Source organism: Lissotriton vulgaris, chromosome 10, assembly GCF_964263255.1.
Source record: "Lissotriton vulgaris chromosome 10, aLisVul1.2, whole genome shotgun sequence".
Classification (NCBI taxonomy): Eukaryota; Metazoa; Chordata; class Amphibia; order Caudata; family Salamandridae; genus Lissotriton; species Lissotriton vulgaris.
In genome coordinates, this window is record NC_141698.1 from 360,937,128 (window position 1) to 360,961,675 (window position 24,548).

Below are 24,548 nucleotides of genomic sequence, written 5' to 3' on the forward strand. Positions count from 1 at the left end.
TGGAGTATCCACGCTTTGTGTACATGTGTCACCCTACAAAGGTGATTGTGTGTTTGCAGTAAGAACCATTTCCGGCTCCTGACGTGATAACACCAACAAGCACACCCGTGGCGTCTTCTATTTTGTGGGTGCCCTGGCAGCGGGGACGTGGCAGATGGGGTGATTTCCCGCTCCTGGAGCTGACGGCAGCGCTAATCTGTATTTAGTGCACGCATCGCACAGCCCTGCACACATTTACATTTTGCAGTGATATTGAGAGTGCGGCCTGCGTGCGTGACGGAGCTCACCATGCACGATTTAATAACCTGAGTGCACGATTATTTGGATAAATAAGAGCGGCGAAGGGCTGGAGTTATGAATGGTTTGATAACCCCTACAGAGCCAGGGTAATAGGGAGTTAAGTTGTCGATGGAGCAAGGTTACGCGGGAGGATTATCAGGGAGGGGGCACTACAGTGTGCCTGAACTTCATCGCACGTGACCCAGAGCGGAGAGGCAGCGCGGGGAATGCATTACAACCTAGCGCAGAGAGGCACGCTTAAGATCCTTCCCTCTCTGTGCGCCCTGTTAGACGGCGTCACAGCATGTTGTGTTATGCATTAATTTGTTAAGCTGTGTCATGCCATTTTATCGTATGGCATGTCTAGTTACGTTGTGCTGTGTCATGCCACGTTGTCCTTTGCCATTCCTGATATGTTCTGCCTAATTCCATTTGCTACATGACCTGAAAAGATTCTGAATTGCCATGCAGTGCTGTGATGCACGCATTACACAACATGTAAAACACCGTCACGAAACAGCACGCCTGAACTGCTACCTCACTGAATACTTGTGTTGGCATTAAAAATATTTTACACAACACGCTCAAGTGAGCCACACGCATACTTATGATTAGCTAGTCCATACGACAGACACAATGTTTTCCGTCTTATTATGACCGTATTCTTACAAACATCGTGGCTTTCAATGGTGTGTGAATGTAACGTTTAAGGGCATTTTTAACATCTAGCGCCCAGTCGCTTGCTACCTATAGCAGACATATCACAGCATCTAGGCAGCAAGCTCATTTTCTTCTTCCCTGCTAATTTGTCATGTAGTCCGCAAAGGAAATGTGGCGGTCTTTAGGCCCAGCTCCGGCTCCCTCCCTCCACCCCCATGACGATGGCTGATTTATATCATGTGTGCAAATGTGTTCAAAGCTACTGCCACGCTTTGTGTACATGTCAGTCACCCTTGCTCCGGCTCCCTCCCTCCACCCCCACGACGGTGGCTGATTTATATGGGCAATGACCAGAGCTACCGCTTGTGTTTTTAAATAGCAGTCAGAAGAGATTCGGCGCTGAAAGAACCTCGGCGCTGCCAATCAAATTAGTCCGGAACATTTGTATAACAGCAATCACTAAGGGAGCGGCGCAGAGAGTGGTATTATCCTGCCTGTTTATCTTGTTGTGGAGCGCGGCATCTTTATTCCTTAATTAGAGCATTTGTTATCGTTCAGCCTCTGCGTCCACTTTTGTAGCAGCTTACCTTTTCCTGCCACGTTATGTTCCGAGTGTATTTTATTGGTCCTTGAGCATAATGAGGTTTTCATGTGAAGAATTTTTAATGGGTTGTCAGTTTTGAACATTGGTATGACTTCCCATTGTAGAACCTGGATGAGCCTAGCAGCCCAAACAAGTGAGATTTATCCAGTGCACCCTCGGACAAATGCAGCTCTTTAATACCTTCATAACTTTAAGTAAAGTTGCTCTAAATGAATCTCGGGCACCTGCTTCCTTCTGCACAGTTGGATGGCAGTTACCTGGTAGCAAGGCTAGCTGGTACGATTCCACTCTCTTTCACACCAATGGTCTCTGAACGTCTACCGATGGTCTCTTTAGCGCTGTTATAGGCGGGAGCCGTTACAGGGCTGGGCCCTAACCCCCTCATTTCCATTCACTTGATTTCACTTGTTTTTTATACTTGTCGTCCGTGTTTTCTCTTTCTCACCTTCTAACTATCTTTCTTTTCTGCCAACTTTTCCCCTTCCTGCCCCCTCATTTCCTTTCACTTGATTTCACTTGTTTTTTATACTGTCTATGTTTTCTCTTTGTCACCTTCTAACTATCTTTCTATTCTGCCAACTTTTCCCCTTCCTGCCTTTGTGCTGGGTCATGATCTGATGACCAAAAAAGAAGTCCCCGTCGCTAAAATGAAGTGCCGGTACTCTCTACCTACCACCCCTGGCACAGCCTATCTTACTGTTATTACCACACCCGAAAATCTTTTCTATCCTGCACATTGTCTTATACATGGATTTGTCTTCGGTTTTCTCTTTTTCAGAGACAGATTAGGCCACCTACAGTACCTGCTGGCCGATCTGGGGCTGAGTTTCTGTCCCTTTTGACGCTTTATTTTTTTACTGATGTGTGGCTTTTTTAAATTCTCCTGTATACAAATAGAGGTGGTTTTGAAAACAACATGGTAAGGTATGTCTCAATAAAATATTTTAAAATTTTAAGTATTTCCCTGCTTTAGGACTAACGTGCCTAGGTATCAACAAACCTCAATGGAGAGTTAGTGACCTCATGTTTGCTACTAAACGTGCCTTTCTAAAGCAGTTTTTGGCATCTCATTTAGTGAGCCTCTCTAGCATGGTCATTTTTCCAAATTAACATAACTAGTCAGTGTCTGTCTTCTTGCAGTATATATGACGCCTGCCATTTGCATACCATCTCAGTGAGTCTTCTCTGTACATTTTCTCAATCAGTCTCCTCGGTCACTTAGGTCTGTTACAGGTATGTTAACTTTCAAGATTAACTAAGTGACTGCTGTAAACTTTGGGTGACGTAAAGTTTAATTTTCTGTTTAGTATAAATCTGATTTGATTTACTAATACACCAGCACTGTAATGCCAGTAGATCTGACTGAGTGACTTTACAAGAATGTTGTAATGTAAAGCGGTACGTGCAAATAGCATAGGAAATTGAATTATATGCATTTGTGGAAGCAAAGAATTGTATAATAGAATGACATTGGTGTAGTAAGGTCAAATGAGAGTTGCACTGTCAAGCAAGTCCTAAACTGTGCCCTTGAAAATGCAATCTCGAGCTTCTGCATAAGAATATTTGTATGTTTCCTCACCTTCATTGCTTGGTTTTGCTCGCAAGAAAGTGTCACCATCACCTGTAAGGTGCAGATTGTGTGACCGCTAAATTAAATGGGTGATAACTTAATCAAATTTGACGTTAATTTGGTTGGCCAACGTTTTCCTGGGTTGTTGGCGCTGCAAATGTTTTGAAAAAAGTCCATTATGCGATCAATTTGTGGGTCGAGTGCATTGCGGTTAGGTCGAGTAGAAAAGTCTACTCACTCGACCTGCAGGTCAAGTAAGATTTTTTAGATTTGTCGAGCCCTGACTAGGGTATGATTTATCCAAGGGGTATTTATGATGATATTCAGGCATCCCGATAGATATGCCTTCTGAGGGATCCAATGTATTTGGCGAAAATGATTGGTCTTCCCTAGAACGCTTCAAGGAAAGCCTTACTATGGTGCGTTCTTTTGACCCTGTCTGACGATTTTCTCATCAGTTTACGCTTTTCCCAGGCTACTCCAGAGGGTTGGCAATTACCCCATGGGAATCAGGATCCAGCATTTTCTCCCAGGGTGGCAGGCCATCACATCCGACAGATGAGTCCTTCAGATGGTCCAGCTGGGCTGTGCCCTTCTATTCCCGTCCGATCCAATGCAGCTTTGTCCCACAGCAGAGAGTCTTTCAGAGCAGCACCTATCCCTCTTACTGTAAGAGGAGTGAGCTCTACTGTCTAGAGGGGCCATCCAGAGCATTGGGACGGGTTGTTACTCCTGTTATTTTCTCATGCCAAAGAAAGATTCAGGCCCTTCATTATAATAAATATTCGCCCTCTAAATTCCAGTTGGTCTTCCTGAAAAAAGTATCATGCATTGGCAAAGCCAGTATGCCGGGCCTCAAGCTGGAGTGATGTTTAATATTTTTTTCATTGCAAGCATTTGCCACAAAAAATAAAATATGCTGACATCTAAACACAGTCAGTGTATATATATATCACCGCATAACTAAGTGCCAGATGTACAATGGATTGTTCAGTGCAAACCCTCGAATTCAGTAAAATACACGGTTTCTGACCACAAAAACCCTTCAACATTTGTACTAACTCCATTTTCTGTTTCTGAAAAGCTTTTCTGAATTGCAAAATAGTTAGAAAGCATCAGTGAAGCTCAATTTCAAAGGGACATGTTAGGAGCGTTCCTTTCAAATTGAGATTGAGTAGCCTCTGTATCAGTGGTTTGCAACGTAATTCCAATTGCAAACCATTGATCAGTTACCGACTCCCAAGTTGGCGTCCCTTCTTGAAATTGGTATGGCAGCTCCTTGAGGAGAAGGCAGTGATTCAGTAAACTCCTGTTAGCTGTCAGTATTTTCTTTTTTTATATATATATATAAAAAGCAGCGCCATTTTCTTTAAGGAATTAGTGCTTCTTTTTGGGGGAAAAACTTTTGCCTTTTGGAATGCAATCACATAGTTGGAGGTCTGCTTTTCCTTGCAAGTTACTATTCAAGGGAGTGCAAACTGTCTAATGAATATTATGTGAGACCCCCTGCAATTAGTTATTCTGTGACCAGACCTATTAGTACATAGTTCAGCCGGCAAAATACAACAGTGGTCACAAAAAGTTATGCAATTTGCGGTCGCTTTTCGTGACCGCTACTATTGTACATTTGGCCCAAAGCTCTCAATTCACAGGCAGTTACGGTGCCCCTTGAACATTATTTAACAGCAATTTTCATTTTTTTTAAATACTGAAAAAACATAGTCTAACTGGGAACCTGCAGTTTAGGGAAAGAAAAATAAATTGCTATTATTTAAATAACGTTTGAACCTGCCATGTCACTGAAGTGGAAGAGACTATTTTGGGTGGAGGTGAACTATGTGTATAGGCATTGTGCTGTCACTCCAAGTGCAAAGAGAGAATGGGCAAGATGGGCTGTATGCTGTAGTGGGTTGAAGCATAATGTGAATGACAATTTAACATATCACTCGAAGAAGCCCGCCGACTGAAAGCCCCTTTGTGTGTATTTATTATGTATGCATATTTTGGAAGAGCAATAGTCTGGGGAGCTAAAGCTGTCTCAAATGCCAGACCTAAACAATTGCCTTCCCTTCACCCTCTTCTGCTGACTGCTATGGTCTCTCTGATTCCACTGATTAAACAATCCTGTGAACTTCATCAACACCGCGTCCTTTGTGAGAGTCCTGAACTCCGACTCTCTATCATTTGCTACTGACTTTAAGGCCAAATAACCCCTTGGGCGCGGCCGCGATTCTGCGCCTGTGCGACACATTCCGATCGCGGGTGCGGTCATGACGGCTGGGAGCCGTCATCAGCACACGAGCACTGTGTGCCATGACGGCTCCCGGCCATCATCAGCATGGAAGGGGTTAAAATTCTCATAACTTTTCATACCAACAAAACATAACACCTCACAAACAAATGAGCGTATTCTTGTGGCAATTTGGCAAACTCGACATTTAAGAGCTGGCAGATGAAGAATACTCCGTCGAGATGGTGGAGGACATAGCCCCCACCGTCCCAAGGAAATCTAGAGTTGTCCCCCCAGCCCCATGCACAAATCTTAACATTGACAGGAACTAGTTTCTGTTACTGTTGTAAAAGTTGGACAGACACATCAAACGTTTACACAGTTTTTCATTTTGCAAAAATAAACTCCCAAAGCAGGAGGTTGTTTTTGAAAGATGCAAGACGAATTTCCCGTCATGGGAGATTTCCTTGGTGGTGATGGACAGAAAAAAAATAAATAAAATAAAAACAATCTCCCACTTTAAATTGGGTGTGCGGTTGGATGGCCAACCACTAATGGCTCGTCCTCCGGCAGGTGGTGGGAAGAGTAGTCTTGAGGTCCACATACCTCTAAACTGGGTAGGTGGACCATGCATTTGGTGGAGAAGGTGCTCTGTTGCCGTTAGTACAGAGTACCCTCTACACCAAACTCCAAACCAGCCCCTTTGACAGCAAAGAAAGGAAAGTCTTAGTCGCAGCCATTCTTAAATTTCCTTTCATTTCACTGTCATCATCCCTACTTCAATTCAGATGAGGCTCATAAGATGAGGGATGTGAGTTTTTCGCCACCTGTGGAGGTGTTGTAATTTTTTTTTTTTGAGTGAGTGCATTGGTGGCGATGGAGTATTGTTGGAAGGGTAAAGGTACGAAAAGGGAAGAAGAAATCAAATGTGGATTTATTGAAACTGTAAAAAAAATCAAATTAGGAGTTAATGTTGATGGAAGCAAAATTAAAAAAAAAATTAGCAGGGTTTTAAAGCAGACATGAAAATTAACGTATTATTCCATCGAATTGGTGTAAAATGTAAGAACAGCTCAAAAACCTGCTTGGGGATTGAATAATAGGGCGTCAAATCAGAGATGCAACAGAGCATGAGGTTTCTCATCATGTTAAACCGCAGGAAATGTACAGGAAGCCAACAAGTGCCAGCTCATGTAGTTAAGGACAAGCATGCCTAGCTCCACTGTTGCAACGGTAGGAGCAGGTAGCCATAGGGTAGATGGTAGAATACGGTTTATTAAGACTTAGTTACAGGACAACAAGATGGTAAGTTTCAGATAAGTAGTTTAGCCCCATCAGGAGCAGCCTCCTTGCTACTCAGCCTGCACACTCCAACGGACACTCTCTCAACCTCACCAGCATTCCATTACCGAACCCGGCACACCAGCATTCTATTACCTCACCAGGCACTCCAGCATTCCATTACCACTCCAGGCACTACAGCATTCCATTACCTCACCAGGCACTCCAGCATTCCATTACCTCACCAGGCACTCCAGCATTCCATTCCCTCACCAGACACTCCAGCATTCCATTACTTCACCAGGCACTCCAGCATTCTATTGCGTCACCAAGCAGTCCAGCTTTCCATTACCTCACCAGACACTCCAGCATTCCATTAGGTCACCAAGCACTCCAGCATTCCACAACGTCACCAAGCACTCCAGCATTCCACAACATCACATCCATACTGGCTGAGCAGCAGGGAACAGGTAATTAAGGGAAAGGATGCATAGTAACAATTCAAGTCGCAACATCCACTATTAAGGTACTTTTTTAGGTCGACATTTTAAAGCTTTGGTATTTTGGAAAAGTGGGTAGGGTAAACTGTCTTGGGTAGTATGCGTAGGTGTCCTATAATTATATATCTTTGAATCAGAATATTTTACCTTCATTTGCAGAGTGTAGAGTCTTGCTGAACTACTTGAAATGGAACAAACAGGAATATGTGGATTAGTGCATGGATGCGGGGTTGGTAGAGTGAAATGAGCTGGGTACACATTTACTGTTGCATTGTCGGGCGGGGACTGGGTTTAGTGTTGCGGTGGATACATAATGTTGGATGATATATGTGTGGTTGGCGGTAGGCAGCCAATATGATACATTGCTCTGAGATGAGGATGAGACCAAGTGGTTTGCCATTAGTGTGGATTTGAAGCAGGTCGTGGTGTTTGTTCAGAATGTCATAAATTAATGAGGATCTCCTGCTCATGGTTGTTGATGTCAGAACTATCTGTACTAAGAGAGAGGGACAGGAAGTGTGCCATTACAAGATCATCCCAAACGTGGGGCGTGGTCAGATAAGTGTGCTCAATAGTTTGTAATGGAAAAGATGGTGATTGCAGTGTATCTTGATACCGCTCAGCTCAGCTACTGTAATCTTCCACTCTTTTCTTCCTCTTCTCTCTCTTTTCTGCCTTCTGGCTCCACCCCATACCCTCTCTTTGAACTGCCCGTCACTTCTATCCCAGAAGGCCCTGTATAAAAAGGGGCTGTAAGAAGAGGCATGTGAGCGGTGTTTGCTGCATGCAGCCTTCCAGCCTCTTCTCCAAATCTTTAACATCCTTGCGCAAGTGAAAGGCATGATGGAAAAGTGTCAGCTCCTCCATTCCTTCCGTCCAGGCTCACTTGTCTTCTATCCCAGCAAGGGACATTAAGATAGAGTGATGGAGCAAGAAGGGGCTATTCCTAAAACAATCATCACTTCTCCAAGTCACTTGTCTTCTTGTCCCACCCAATCAGTGTTGAGTGCCCAGGAAGGAATATACAGTTCACTTCCGGGTCTTCACAGGTGACATTAGCACATTGTGCTGCGGACACCAAGAAGATGAACGGTGCCCAAGATCATATTTTATAAAATGATTATTTACCCTGGCATTTGCACACACTCTGTTGATATTTTCCATGATGTATGTAAATATGTGTTAAGTCCAGTGAAAAGTTAGTAGGCTGAAGTTAGCTTCCTATTCGGCCAGCATCTCATTCTCAAAAAATCAGCTGCCATGCTCATGGTCTTCCTTTCAATTTGAGACTTTAAAGAAGAAGAATTTTGCTTAGAGTAAGATGTAGTACCTAAATGCCAACTCTAAAATAATTTTTTGCCCATACTATCCTGCTAAAAATATCACAAGCGCCTAAAAGAAGGACATAAAACTGAATGTAATAGATCTTGTTTTACATATGTTAATAATATTGATATTTAAAATATAGGGCCCTATTACGATTTCGACCGACAACGTTGCGCGATGGAATCCGCCTAATTATTAGTCGGCAGTTCCACCTGCAGTATTACGATGCAACCACGGTGGGAAACATCTATTTTTCTATTGCAGCTTGTGTGGCGGCTGTAGAAAGGCCGCAGCACAAGCTGTAAAAGAAAAAAATATATGTTTTCAAACATCCCTGCACCGTGTGGCAGGCACCATGCGATGCCTGGCACATGGTGAAGGGATGCTTAGGGGGGCACCACAGGTGGCCCCTTGGCCCCATAGCGGAGGGCCAGTGGTGGAAGGGAGTGCTTCTAGGGGCCCCCAAAGTCACTTTTTGCTTTTCTTTTCATGGCGGGTGGACCACCATGAAAGGGCAGGCGGAAAGCGACATTGTAATCCCAACTGCAGAGCCGAGTGGCTCCGCTGCCATTTTGAGATTACAATTCCACCAGCAACCCCGATGAGCTCCGTGAGCCCGACGGTAGCAGAGCAGAATTTTCCAGAGGGTTTCCCTCCAACTGCCAATATTGTAACATGGCGGTCGGACAGAAACCTATGATGTCGAGCGGAAAGCCTCCAACTCAGTGTTGGATGGCTTTCCGCCTGACATCATAATGAGGGCCTAAATATAGGGGTGTAATGGCCGCTGGACCTTCTTTTTCCAGCTGTATTTTTAGCTCCTGTCTTATTCCTAGTAGTGCAGATTCCATGCTATGTTTTGGACGGAATCTGGTCTCAGTGGGGTTGAGGAGGGAGTTCTCTTCTAGGAATAGAGAGAAGTTTTGATTGAAATGTTTTCCTAATACTTTCCCCATGGCTGGAAGCAGGAATATGTGTCTGTAGTTCCCGGGGCAGAAGGGGTCAAGGTTAGTTTATTTTTAACAGAGGTTTGACCACTGCATGTTTCCAAGCTCAGGGTACTATGCCAATGGAAGGTGATAGATTTAGGAGATCCAAGAGAATGGGGAAGATTTCTCATGCTTCTGGAAGGAGAATGTGGGTGGGGCCGGGTCTTGAGGGGAACCTGATTTAGCCTTTCCAAATACAGCTGGGAGCGCTTCTCTGGTGATCAATGGAAGATTTGAAGAACTTGTCTCCCAAGCATAGTATGTGTCTCTGGTAGAGTGGGTACATGTTTATTTGTCATTTGTAAATAACTATAAATGACAGAAACGTTGTCTTAAAAGTACGCCACAAGTTCGCTGCAACGAACGCCTGTGGGAGTGTGGGCAGGGAGTTTTCTGCTTTTGGGGTGGTGAGGGATTTAGCAATCCGAAAGAGCTCCCTGAGGGCATTAGCATAATTGACCATTAAGGCTTGATGGTATAATGCCTGTGCCATTTTGATTTCCTGATGGTATTGTCTGGTGGCCAACCGATAGGAGAGTTTTAGGTTTTCTTCGCAATCTTGTCTCCATTTTCATTCTAGCTTTCTGCACCTTTCTTTTTTAGGTAGACGGACGGTGTATCAGTGATAATGGGGATGGTGTCATCTAGTGAATTTTTATTCCATTCTTCTACTATGGAGTTTGCCTTTTCTAGGCCTGGTTTGGCAGATGATAGAGCTGTCAACCAGGATTCATTATTCAGTTTTGACCATTTTCGGCCTTGGCCAGGAAGATTCTTGTTGTCCGATGATGGTAGGAGAACCTCCAGAGTAAACAGGCGGTGGTCTGTCCATGTCAAAGGGCAGGGTTTCTCAATTTTTATGTTAGGTTCATTGCTAAACACGGGGTGTAGAAGATGTCCGTGTTCATGGTTGAGGCCTTCTACTCTTTGCAGTAACTGAAGGTAGCCTAGGTCATGTAAGATGCCTGGGACTATGGGGTTGTTAATCTCATCAAAATGAACATTGAGATCCCCTAGGAGATTAAAATTCATTTTTTTCAGTGTCGTAGCTGGTTATTGTCTCAGGTAGGACTTATATACTAAGGTTCCCAAAAAGTAGGATGTAGGAGATAGGTTTATTGTAAACCACAGTTTCTCACATTCATTCTGGAATGGGGAGGAACATTGTGCATACTTCTGTATTTGTCTTTCAATATGATGGCGATACCCCCGCCACTTTCATGTGTGCGTTTTTTTCTGCATATATAGTATCCAGGGGGAAGCGCTTGATTAATGCCAGGTGTAGAGCTGTCATGAATCTACTTGTTTACTTATAACGTTCTGGAGGGTGATTCTATCATTGCCTCTACACTTCCTCTAGTGGTTTTTGGAGCTGTCATGTAGCCATATTTCTGTTAGAAATAGGATGTCAAGTTGTTAGTCCTCTATTAATGTTAGTAGCTCAAACTTGTGGTGTGTCATAGATCTGCAATTCGTAAGGCAAATGTTCCATTTTATGGGCCCGAGTAACTTAGCCCTTTCTTCCTCTACACTCCAAACAGAAAGTTGTAGGGGGACAGTGTTGTTCCCCATTCTCTTGCCACATGGGGGCAGGCATCTGAGGATGGTTTGTACGTAAGCAAATTTAGGTATTCAGCTGAACAGCTCACCATTTTTGTGAGGTTTTGGACAGGGGTCCTAGCCTCGGGTCCCGTCCGGGCACAGACAGGCTGGCCTCGGGCACAGACGAGCTGCTCTCTGGCACGCTTTCGGCGAGCCAGAGGCACGCTTGCATCCCAGCTTCCATTTAAGGCTGAGGTATAAAGACTAGAGTACCAAACACACGTCTCTATGATCCTGATTGCATTAAAGTGCAACTGCATTCTCTGTGGTGTAGTTTCTGGTACCCCCTTCCCCCATCTAATACACTCATATGACATTGTTCTTCTCTAAACTCAGATGAACTGATATCACAGAGACTTACGCAATTGGCAGCTGTGTAACAGAGATGCCATTTATTTGGATGTAAACGTTGCTTGCCTCAGGCTAAATTCCCCTAAACATTGTAGGGGGATGTGGTGTGCATGTGTAAATCAATGTAAAAACATTGCATGGCTCAGGCAAAATCGGTATGGAGCTTGTAGAGTGGTGTGCTGTGTTTGAAAAACAAAATAAATATTTGTGAGCCAATGTGCTTTTCCTATAAAAAAAACTCAATTACTTATTTGGATGTAACTTTATAGGAATGCATTGAGATGAGGGCTACCAGTTTGTTGCCACCTGTTGTGACACATGTTGCTCGGCTCAGGCAATTTGCATATAGGTAATGTAGAAGGGTGCTCCCTTTGTAAGAATGAAGATGAAAATTGGTGAGCCAAGTTGATCTTGATGGGAGAAAGGATGGTAACTTGTCTATAACTCCATAGGAAAGCATAAGCTTGAAGGTGTAACATTGGGCATAGGTGGAAACATTGTTTGGATCAGATTAAATCCATATGGAGCTTGCAGGGAGATGCGGTGTTTGAAAAACATCATACATATCTGTGAGCCAATGTGTTTTTCTTATAAGAAAATTGCAAATATTTTTTCCAAAATAACTCATAGGAAATCATTGGGGTGAGGGCAACCTGTTTGGTGGCACCTATTGTGACACATTTTGCTTGATACAGGCAATATTCATAAAGGTATTATAGAGGGGTACTCTCTTTATTGGGATCACTATTATAATTGGTGAGCCAAGTTTACCTACATGGGAGAAAGGATGGTTTCTTATTTACATATAGCCCTATAGCAGTATTTTGGCTGATCGGTGGCACAGTGGGTCCCTATTTTGGTGGAAACATTGCTTGGCTGAAACCTTTTGGACCTTGTAGGGGGATGTGGTGTGTATGAAAAAGAAAACACATATTTGAGAGCCAATGTGATTTTCCTGTAAGATTTGCAAATACCTATTCAGACATAATTGCATTGGAAGACATTTGATGCCATCTGTTGTGACACATTTTGTTCAGCTCTAACAATTTACATGCAAGAACTATAGAAAGATGCTCCCTGTATTAGAATCAATATGAAAATTGGTGAGCCAAGTTGCTCTTGATGGGAGGAGGATGGTTACATTTTAGTCTGGAAACCCATAGGAATCCATTGGCTTGAGGGTAGCACAGATTGAAACATTGCTTAACTCCAGCTAATTCCTTATGTAACTTGTAGTAAAATGTGGTGTCTTTGAGAAACAACTTATGTATTTGTGAGCCAATGTGTTTTTCTGATAACAAAAACTACAATTACCCATTCGTATGTAATTCCATAGAAATGCATTGAGGTGAGGGCAACCAGTTTGGTGCCAGCTGTTGACAAATTTTGCTTGGCTCAGGTATTTTACATAAAGGTATTGTACGCTTAGTTATTTGTCTACAACTCCATATGAATGCATTGGGTTGAGGGTGTACCATTGAGCACAGGTGGAAGCATTTTTTGGCACAGTCTAAGTCCTTATGGAGCTTGTAGGGGATTGTGGTGTGTTTAAAATATTTATGAGCCAATGTGAATTTCCTATAGGAAAAGTATGATTACTTATCAGAAGAAAACTGCTTTGGGATACATTGAAGACAAGGTGACCAAATCGGCTCAGGCAATTTACATACAGGTATTGTACAGGAGTGCTCCATTTTGTTAGATAAATATGAATTTTGAGGATGGAAAGGTTGCTTATGTGAAACTAAATTCTGATAGACTTTATAGTGCTATGTGTTGTGATTGAAAAAGACCACATTCATAGTATGGCAATGCAAAGTCTAGTGATCACCTTGTATCAGTCCAAACAACCCTTATGGTGATTGGTTGTAAGTCAACCTTATAGACCAGCTATCCTAATGGTAGCATGGACAAAGCAGTCTTAGGCTAAACTCTTTTGGCATGTGAAGCCAGCTGTTTTACCACATATAACCCCTTGAATACCAAATGAAAGGACACCACACAGGTTGTTATGAAAATAAACAAGATATTTATTACTAACAAAACACCTCTGATCTCTTTATGAGATCGGAGGGCTAAGCACATGACAAGACTCTTAAGAAAAATACGATAAGTTGCACAAAATACAACGGTGCCCTAGGGGCACGGCAAACCATATACTAAGTAAATGGTATAAGGAAATCGATAGAAGGAATGGGCTGTCCAGAGGCTGTAGGATTGCTGGGGCTACACTACCCTAACCTTAGGTAAGGAGCAGGAGGCCCACGGGACCCGTGTGCAGAGTGTGAACTCGCACGTGAGATGCGTAACAAAGTCAATGGACTCTACAAATTACGAAAAGGTAAGTAAAAGACAGTTCCGACTGGTTAAGACTAAAACGACTGGATACCTGGACACTAGGAGAGTCAATCTACCCTTGAGCACCGAAATGCTATTGTTACCTCACCCACGGGCTGCGGGTGCATAGGTGTGAAAATGTGTCGGGTTTCTGCGTTGAATTCAATGGAGCCTTGAAGAAAAGATGCTGCAGGCGACTAGGAGGAAGATGCCCGGAGTGATCCAAGGGTGGATCAAGGAAGATGGAGACCTGAAAGCAGAGGGGACAATGTTCACAGTCACTAGCCAGTGACTGGAGTGGAACCAGGAAGGAACCAGATGCTGTTGTCGCTATTAGGTGAAGAGTGGACGCTTGACTCTGCAGCCACGTGGACCAGGAGGTGTCTTCAACGACCAGGATGGAGGCACGAACTGTCCCACGCAGGCTCTCGCTGTCGGCGGTGTCTGTTCTGGATTCGGCGTCAACAGGCCTTGGCAAAGGCAACCCACGCTGTGAGTGGAAAAGGCGTCTGGTGCGGACCAGGAGGGTCCAGGGTGCTTCTCCTTTGCAGGGAAGCAAGGGCCAGTCTGGAGCAACCAGACCAGCGGTGTAGATTTCGTGGATCGTCGTCTAGGAGGCCACTAGCCAGCTGGCAAGTGACCAGACAACGCGTCGAGCAGCAATCGAGCAAAAGGGCCCCACGCAGATCTCATGGATGCTGGAGGGCTGATCTTCTGTGCAGCAGCTGCTCGGGGCTGGGGCTTCCCAATCCCCAAAGCACTTTCTCGAGGATGCCTCTGAAGTTGTGCTGGAAGCGAAGTGCAGTTTCTCCAAGATGGCTGGTCCCACGTGTCTCGTCACACCCACGGATCTCAGCTGTGCTGCAGATGTAGGTAGAGGTCGGAGAGGTCCGGAAGTCCGGATCTCGTCGGGCTCTGAAGTCTGCTTCCGGCAGGAAGGACGACAAAGTGAACCGCTAGGACGCTTGATGGTGCCTGCTTGTGCAGGGTGGTCACTCCTTGGCCACAAGGGAGATTTCTTCAGTCTTCTGTGGAGAAGAACGTCGAAGTCCAGAGTTTCTTCTTTGTAGTTTCAAATCAGGATTAATCTAATCTGGAATGGGACCAGCTCCTACTTTTATTCTCCTAAAGGGGGCTGTATTGTGACTAGGTCCCTCCTATGGGTGGGACCAGGAAGGGGGGTGGTTACACCCCCTATTCTTTGTCTGGTTTCGCGCCAGAGCTGGGGCTGGAGTGCCCCAGCAACTGGTTTGAACCGGGGTATGCACAGGGACACCTTGTGTGCCCCAGGCATGTCTCATTCCTTTCAGCCTGTCCTACCTAATACACAAAATCCTGTCTGGGGTGGTTCTAGCACCTCCCAAGGCAGGAAACCCTTTGTCCAGGCCTCCCTTGCTGGAAGGACTCCCAGCAGCAGGAGGTCAGACTTGTCTCTGTGGTGGCAGCATCCATTTTGTGATGCTGAGGCTCGAGTTAACTTTAACCGGGGTTCACAGTTACATACATGTCTTGTCCCTCTAAAAGGGTGGAATGCTACCCCCGTCGCCAGAACTGGCAAGGGGGTAGTATTCCAATTCGTATGACACCTTACTCGACATGTTTTGATAATGCTATGCCAAAGTTAGCAATAACCGTGAGGATTATAATGCACTTAAGAGTATATGGTATAGCGTTATCATGGAAACAGCTAAAGGATTTGGTTCCGAAAGCTGCAGACTGGCTCAGCTCATGCTAGAGCACCATCTCACATAATTCCAAGCACTCTGCCTTCAGGATTGATAAGGCCTGCCATAGGAGTGACTTATAGGAGTATATGTGTCCATTTTAGGGTTAGATGTAAATGTAAATGTACAGGAATTTATATAGCGCAAATCACCGAGCGGTTTCTAAGCGCTTGCTTAGGGAACCCGTCCTGGTATTCCCCTGTGAGATAACCCCGGCAGGGTATCCGCGAGGTGAAAGCCAGGCATCCCGACGCGAGGGGCCGTTGTGGAGATTAAGCAAGCTTTTGCCCAGAGTCGCAGAGTGTGAACCCGTGAATCGAGTAGGCACCAGAGCGAGAATTGTGGAGTCCATGGACATTTTAGGACTCAAGACCCCACCGAGCCGGGAATTGAACCCTGGTCCCGGGCTGACCTCTGCTTCCAGGTCTGCCTCCTCTAACCAGTGAGCCACACTTCTCCACCCTCTAACCAGTGAGCCACACTTCGCCACTATATATATACTATACTATACTAGGTATACTATATCTAAAGCAAAGGGTGATTACACCAACTTGCCCCAGCTGTGTTACCAGCCAGTTGTGTCAGTTTTGGATGGCCAGCCAGGGGTGGCATAATACATGCTGCAGCCCCTGGTAGGCCTTGGGTGCACTTATGCCCTGGATAGCTATGGTACACTGTACAAGGACTTACAAGAGTGACCCAATACCAATTAGATATGTACCTAAGGTACATGGAGTCCATTTTAACAGAGAGAGCAGGAAGCCTGGGGTCCTGGAAAGCAGGATCCCAGGCCAACTATGTCAAAAACCAGCAAAACACTAGGCAAAAAGTTGGGGGCAACCATAGTCAGATATCCACCTTCCTACACATTTTAGTCTAGAAACCCATAGGAATCCATTGGCTTGAGGGTAGCACAGATTGAAACATTGCTTGACCCCAGCTAAGTCCTTATATAACTTGTAGTAAAATGTGGTGTCTTTGAGAAACAACTTACGTATTTGTGAGCCAATGTGTTTTTATGATAACAAAACTACAATTACCCATTCGGATGTAATTCCATAGAAATGCATTGAGGTGAGGGCAACCAGTTTGGTGCCAGCTGTTGACAAATTTTGCTTGGCTCAGGTAATTTACATAAAGGTATTGTATGCTTAGTTATTTGTCTATAACTCCATATGAATGCATTGGGTTGAGGGTGTACCATTGAGCACAGATGGAAGCATTTTTGGGCACAGTCTAAGTCCATATGGAGCTTGTAGTGGATTGTGGTGTGTTTAAAATATTTATGAGCCAATGTGAATTTCCTATAGGAAAAGTATGATTACTTATCAGAAGAAAACTGCTTTGGCATACATTGAAGACAAGGTGACCAAATCCGCTCAGACAATTTACATACAGGTACTGTACAGGAGTGCTCCATTTCGTTAGATAAATATGAATTTTGAGGATGGAAAGGTTGCTTGTGTGAAACTAAATCCTAATAGACTTTATAGTGCTATGTGTTGTGATTGAAAAACACCACATTCATAGTATGGCAATGCAAAGTCTGATAAAATGGAGTTAGCGGAATTATTTATGGCTGTATTGTATATAAAAAAAAATGTTACCTGTAAATAAGATGCTAACTTCCACCAGCAGATAAGATGCTAGCCGAATAAGAGGCTAACTTCAACCTCAGGAAAGGTTTACTTAGTACTGAAATAGACTTTGGAAGTTTCCAATACAGTACTCATGATCTCTTTGCCACTGCAGCAACCGTTAGCATGTGCGATTGACTGGTAACTAAGTAACAAAGCCCACCACCCCCTGCTTCCCTAACATGCACAACCACATGAGTGAGGTGGGAGTTGTGAACAATGTCGCAGTTTCCTGCCCGCTGTGTGGTTCTCAGGCAACAATATCCACACCTGAGTCTTCAAACGTGCGAAAGGTCTTGGACGAGGGAGGGGGTGGCAGAATGAAAGGTGAAAAAAAACTGGGTGCGAGTTCCTCTTCAACTGCCAAACCACTATGCAAAAAAAAGTTACAAAAATGAAGATATGGGAGTTTCCCTTCAACTGCTAAACCACACGCCTTTTCGCTTGAAACCTTCTATCATGTTTCTATAGTCGGTTGAGCATACTACTTACCTTATTGTCCAGTTGTGCTTTCTGTTTTGTTAGGAATGAATATACATCTTTGAAATTTGTAAACAATTGTGGTTTTTATGCGGACAGGAAAATATGTAAGCCATCTAGGCTGACTTCAATCCAGGGGCTAATTATCAGAAATGTCAAGAACAATTTAACACATGCTGTGCGAACAGTTTGTCATTGTTTTCGCCAGTGTGTGGTGAGATTAGTGAAAGGAAAGCATTGTGGTGCAGCTGGGCCATTCTGACTGTTAAACCACACTGGAAGTAACTTATAACCCTGAAACAATGGAAAGCTTATTTTTGCACAAGCCTGTGCTTTGTTATTTGTGTGTCTAAGAAAGCAAATGAATCACTTTTTCAGCTGATTCTTTGAGAAAAACAATTAGACAGGGGCGGGATCGGTAAAAAAAATAGATTATGTTCATGCTGCAACATTTGTCACAAAGCAGACAAACCAACTTTGTTTATTAAATCCTTTTTTCCAACTTTATTCACTCATTTTTATTTGAGAGTTTTTCCAAACTATTAAACGTGATGACGAATTGACATTTGGCTTTTTGGGAATAACCGGTTGATCTCAACCGGATTCAGCGTTTGCTTCAGGCTATTTCACAGGTTATCAAACGTGTGAAATGCTTCTTAGCTTCAGTTAGACTGAGAATCAAAGGGGCATGGAGGGAAGTGGTGAATTAGCTATCTGTTGTTGAAAGCATGTGTCTAAAATACACACAGGGCCATTCCTTTACCCCCAGTTGGATGGCTATTTAGTTTATCTCTGTTCAGTGCTCCTCATTAGATGGCTTTCCTCCCTTTTCCTACTTTTGTCCCACCCCTGGAACATACTTTCTTTACCATTGTTTTGATTGGCTGACTTGAATGGTAGCACATCTACTCGCACTCTCCCGCTGCACTTTTTGTGCAGCTTATGTCCCCTATATACTCTCCGCTTCTCCGTTGCTCCCCATCCACACATGCTTAATTTGTATCTAAATAATTTAGTTTTTAACTATGCTTTTGCAAAGGCTCATCACCAAGTCGCCTAATTCCACACTTGTTCAATGCTCCCCCACCCCTGCTTTACTTATTATTATTTTTGGGGGGCCTGGCAGCTACAATGTGCTTAAAGGCCACTCACTTCCCAAGCAAGCTTTATTTTTTAATTTGCTAGATGTTTTTTTATTTTTTAATTTGCTATTCCGGAGGGGCAGTAGGCCATCTCCTAAAACTGTAGAGTAAATTTACTCCATTGTAAAGAAGGTCTTGAGGGGCTTTCAGGGTGAAAAAGCGAAGAAAGAATGATATATATTTTGGGGATGTAAAGTTTTTTTCCATGTATAGGAAAACAACTATGCACAATTGTGCTTGAATAATTCATTAACAGTTTTCTAAACTTCAGTACTTAAAACGTATGAAGATTTTGTATTTAAGAGAGATCTGAGTTATAGAAGCCTTCCTTATATCAATTTCATCAAGTTTAAACCTCCTATTTAGAGCACTTAAATGTACTGTCCTCTGCTTTAAGGCTTGATGTTTTTGTGCAGGTTTTCCAGTTGGCAGCCCACCTGGTTTACTGGGGCAAAGCCATTATCGTTTATCCTTTGTGTGAAAACAATGTCTACATGCTGTCCCCAAATGCGGATCTTGGTCTGTAAGTACGCGAACATCAATTCTGTAAATATGTCTTGTCATGCTTTGCTTTGGGTCTTTTGTGTGGGAATTGACTGCGATTGTTATGATTGTGCAGATGGTTATTTCATTGGTAGATTAAGGAAAAGAAGCAAGACCTGGGAGGGATGATCCAAGATAGAACTTATTCGTAGATTTAGACTTTCAACTATAATTATATTTCATAATGTGCACTCTTTTTGTTTTGTTTTTTAAAAAAATTATGGCCCATCTCTTACAAAATAGACAGCAGACTCAGTTTCAAATCGTAACCCACTTGTATTCAGTATATAATAGTTTAATAAATGATTGAACCAAGCACTGTGGTACTGGGAACAGGGGTGTGAGGGGACAACTGCATCCTAATTATGACTGTCTTTCACTAGGAAGGCAGGTGAATTGGATCTCTCTTTTGCTCACTTGCATTAGTGCCCATGGCACCCCTGCTTACCCACAGTACTGGACTTTTCATAAACCAGCCAACTCGGGTCGGAGGCTGCTCTTTGGTAATTTTTACTTTCACGGATCACACACACTTTTTCGAACCGAGGGACTGGGGGACCCCGTGTTAATTGTCCTTACTGGTTCCCCAGATACCACCACGAGTGTCAAGTTATTGCTCCTATATCCCTTTGAAATTTGAATTCACCATGCTCGCAGGTATGTTAGGCTCACTCGACACCGCGCCGACCATCCGTGCATGTCTGCATTCATTACTCGCACTACAACCAAAATTGCGCCGTCCTACCAACACCCCTCCCACCACCCACCCCATGTCCAAATGGATTTGTGCTAACACCGGCACTGCGCCCACCACATTGTAATTGCGCCGTAATTTCGCCACCCCCCGCCGCACTTCTCACTGTCACCTTTTCATTCAATCTCAAACGATCATTGTTTCCACTTTCGCCGTGCAAAATTCACCTTCGGATTTACGGTCACGTATCACCCCGAGGCCACAATCTACCGAATAGGCACCATGTGGAGCGCTGATAATACGACCCACGCTCGAAAGGTTCCCAACCAAATGGTTCTAAAATGGTCATTCATTCAAATGGCACCTTCACTTATACTCCACTACGTTGTTTCCTAAAAACATGGGTCTTCTTTTACTATAAATGCTTGGCACCTTCACTAAAATGTCACAATTTTTTTAAAACACAACTATGAAGATCAGTCTTTTTAATCAACATGCCTAATGTTATGCCTCAATTGTTCTTTTTCCTCCCTCATTTCCTTCCCGTGTAATTTATCTTTTCTCGTTTAAGTAATGCAGAAAGGCATAGTGATAATATTGTTTGAAATAAGACAACAATGATTAATTCTCTGTCCTGATGATGATGCCCACAATTTAATAAGGCATCGAAACGTCGTTGATTCGAAAAAAAAACCTTTTGCAATATGATACTGAAATATTGTAAAAATGCAAAGTTGTGGTTCTGAAAATTCACGTCTGTAAATACTGAATACAAGTTCACAGACTTATTGTAGCCTTGCCCTTTTGGCCATTGCTTTCGTAGTTTTGTCTCGTATGTTGTGGGTCACGGCTGTGCCCACTTGTTATTTCAGTGTCCTTATATTTTTGTTTTATTGACTTTAACGCTTAATTAAAACTTCTTGTCTGGCTGGACAATAGACATTACACTTATCAGGTGTTCTGATTATTTGTTTGTAATTCATTCTGTCCATATGTAGGGACCATTGTTTTGTATAATATGTAAACTGCCCAAGGTCCCTGCGACATACCTTTAGGGTTCCCTTGTCTTTTGAAAAAACCACAAGTAGTTACATCAGCGAGGAATCTTGGCGTTCTATTTGACGCCGAATTATACATCGACCAACATGTCAGGTATGTTGCAGGAAGCTGCTTTAATATCATTAAGTCACTGAAAAAGTTCTTCGACTTTCTTCCCATAGACTCAAGAAAGGCAGTGGCAGTGGCCTTAATCCTTGCACATCTTGATTATTGCAACGGTCTGATGGCAGGTGTTAAAAAGAAAAACACCCTCAGAAAACTCCAAGGCGTGCAGCACGCAGCGGCTAGACTTGTTCTCAATTTACCCAGGAGATCATCTGCCTCGCCCGCATTTAAAAACCTTCATTGGTTACCACTCCCTAAAAGAATACTGTTTACAATCTTAATTATAGCATTCCGTTCATTCAATGGCACTGGCCCGATTTATCTTATCAAACGGTTTCCACACTACAATCCTGTAAGGACCTTAAGATCTGCAGGTCAGAACCTGATCAAGCCGTTAAAATTCAAACTTAAGACTAAGGGAGGCAAGTCTTTGTCATTTTTATCTGGTAAAGCGTGGAATTCTATTCCCAACCATCTTAGATCCCTAACTCAGGAAAACCAATTTAGAAAACAACTCAAAACGTGGATCTATTCTCTTTCTGATGATTATGTAATGTCCTTCATATAGTCTCCTTTCTGTTTCCGATCCTTTGCACACTGTTTAGTCAGCGCCAGGATGCTCCTTTCGTAGCGATTGTTTGCGCTTTAGAAATATACAAAAATATACAAAATATCTACTGCATCAGGACCAGTTTGCTTTCAATTTAAAGCTCTGTATCACTTGCAAAAGACTAGTTTATACTGGACCCTTAGTGGGCTAACTATCACCCCATGTCATAATCTCAGCCAACGTACTACGTAATCTCATTAAATCTCTTATACATGAATTCAAGTAGGTTTTGTACCCAAGTGTTTCTCACTGAATCATATAAGGGCATTATGACATTTCCTCTGGAGCACTAGGGACCTGAGGACAGTGGCACTGTCCGTCTCATTGGATGCAGAGGAGGCTTTTGATAGAGTGGACTAGGGTTACCTTTTGCATGCTCCGAGAGGGCTAGTCTAGGCCAGAACTTTATCGTAAAAGTACGGTGGCTGCATGAGACCTGCCCATGTTAAGGGTGGAGGACACCTCTCTCAGCCATTTGTATATGTCATACTTCCTATTCTTGTTGGCATTGGTGCCCTTATCTGCAGCACTGCGTACAGCAAGAGAAATGCAGGGGATGGCTAAACTATCTGTCCTACTTAAAGCATTCCTGTAAGCTGGTGAAGTTATACTAACAGTAATGGAACCCCATACGCCCACAACCAGTGGCAGTGTCCATCATTAATTCTGCCTCAAGATTTTCCAATTACAAAATTACCTGGGATAAGTCTGAGGCGCTCCCTATGTCCAGACACAACACTGGAGAAAGTATTTACTGCTACCCATGAAATGGATAACAAAGGAAATAAAATACCTGGGTATCAGAATCAATAGTGGACTAGAAAACATAGCAAAGCGAAAATTAAATCTGCGTATTTCCCAAAGGAGAGACTATTCTTTTTGCGATGGATTCAACTCAACATTTTGATGTGGGGCAGGATATAAGGCATAAAAAGGATGGTGGCACCCTGCTACAGTTATGTCCTGGGTATGCTTCCCATTAGAGTTAAACAAGGTATGTTAGGCAAATTAATTTTGATATCAAAAGGTTCATTAGGGAAGCGGCATGGCCTAGGTTGAAACCGTAGGCTTTATGGGCTCACACAGCTTCAGGATTAATACTACCCCCTATAAAGATGTACTGTTATATCAATAACCTACTCAGATTTGCTAGTTTCCTGCCTCAACACTGTAAAAACCAGTATGGGTAATGCCAGAGAGGCACTTGCTTTAATGTCCACAGTCGCTGAGTCCTCTATATGGTACATTGCCATAAAGAGAGGCAAGAAGTAATCTGATCATAGGTTATATAAAGTCTCTTTGGAAACAGAACAATACAGTATTAAATGTTTGTCTATTCCTACATGTCTTTGCTACCTATATGCTATGCTATGCTATTTATATGGGGAAAAACGTGATACAAGTTGAGAAATAATCACTGCTGGAGAAGGATTGGGCCATTAAAAGTATACAGATTCTTCACCAGTTACTCTACAATGAGATATCTGGCAGTATATGAACAGTAGTTCATATACTCCAGCTTAGACCGTGAGTAAGTCCAGCACCACTTATGGCCAACCACTGTTACTGCAACACTCTCCCGTAGAAGATAATGGAAGCAAGGCCATAATACATCATCCTGTTGGAAATGATGGTAAAGTTAAAAAAATATACATACAAATATTTATTTTACTATAAAATATTTTAATAACCTTTTTTAATTTAAAAGGAAATGTTTTTACTTGAAAAAATATATATTACATTAATTCTATAGGTAGATTTAAGTAATTTTGATTATATAATAAATATAAACATGTTGTTTTGTGTTTTCTTTAATGAATCAATAGACTAATGTAATATGTTTAAATTAATTATTTATTTCAAAATTAAGTTAAAGCTGCACTATTTTTGCATTTTATTTTGCATTTAAAATAAATATATAAAATTAATTTACTTTAATATTTAACACACAAATATTTTTAGTAACTTTTTTTTAAAGTTTAACTTAAACTTTTTACAATGTCCCTAGTCTACCATAGGGAGACATCTGCATCAGTGACAGAAATCTCTGCCTACTTTTGAAAAGTTACAAATAGTAACTTTATGCTTGTAAATTTGTCTCCACCCCCTGGTTTCCCTGGGTGTAGACATGTATGTCTCTTTTACAGTTAAGTAACTTTTAGAAAGTTGCCACTCTGTGTCCAGTGGCTTCACAAAGCCTTTGAGCCCACCTGGGGACATATGTGAACAACTCCCAGGCTAAGGAATGAAGGCAGTTGGCACTGAGTAAGGTGTAACCTCCTCGCCCAGGAAGGCCACTCGGGGTGTTCACTCAAAAGGCGGGCTTCTAAGGGCAAGCCGCCTTTGAAGGGTCACCTACAATAACACTCCAAGAGCAGGAAGCCTTTTGTTCCTGCAGACATGTTGGAAAAGAGGACAACCGGTTGTCCCCATGGGCGTGTAGCCCACAGGTAGCCACACTTATAGGGTGGGACTACAGAGCACCTGGCAGCTGAGAAATGGTCCCTCCATTTTTAATGTGGCTAGAATAGGGCACTCTGTAATAGCCAGGAGCCACATTTTGAAGAAAACTCATCACTAGGCGAGAGGGGACCCAGTAGCCCATTGGCTAGTGACCGTGTGGTCCCCTCAGAGCACTTTCCTGAGATAAATATGCCACCCTGGCACCCTGCTTTCCAGCTCATGCTTGACTTGTAGAAAGGACCGAAGAAGGACTTCCCTGCTGCCCTTGAAACTGCACAGAGAGAGGCTACACTGTTGGAAGGACTACCCCTGTTGCACTGTGGACTAGTAAGGTTTGGTCTTTGCCGTTGGCTCCTGGCCCA

General features: G+C 43.1%; 1 protein-coding gene across 2 annotated transcripts in view; it reads left to right on the forward strand.

The window, feature by feature from the left end:
• Positions 1-24,548, forward strand: part of NPRL3 (NPR3 like, GATOR1 complex subunit) — a 426,334-nt gene that overhangs the window by 264,987 nt on the left and 136,799 nt on the right. For both annotated transcript variants that reach the window (XM_086941146.1, XM_086941147.1), the window contains one exon: positions 19,129-19,235. In XM_086941146.1, coding sequence (XP_086797272.1) covers positions 19,129-19,235 — 107 coding nt within the window. The remainder of the gene's footprint in view (positions 1-19,128; positions 19,236-24,548) is intronic.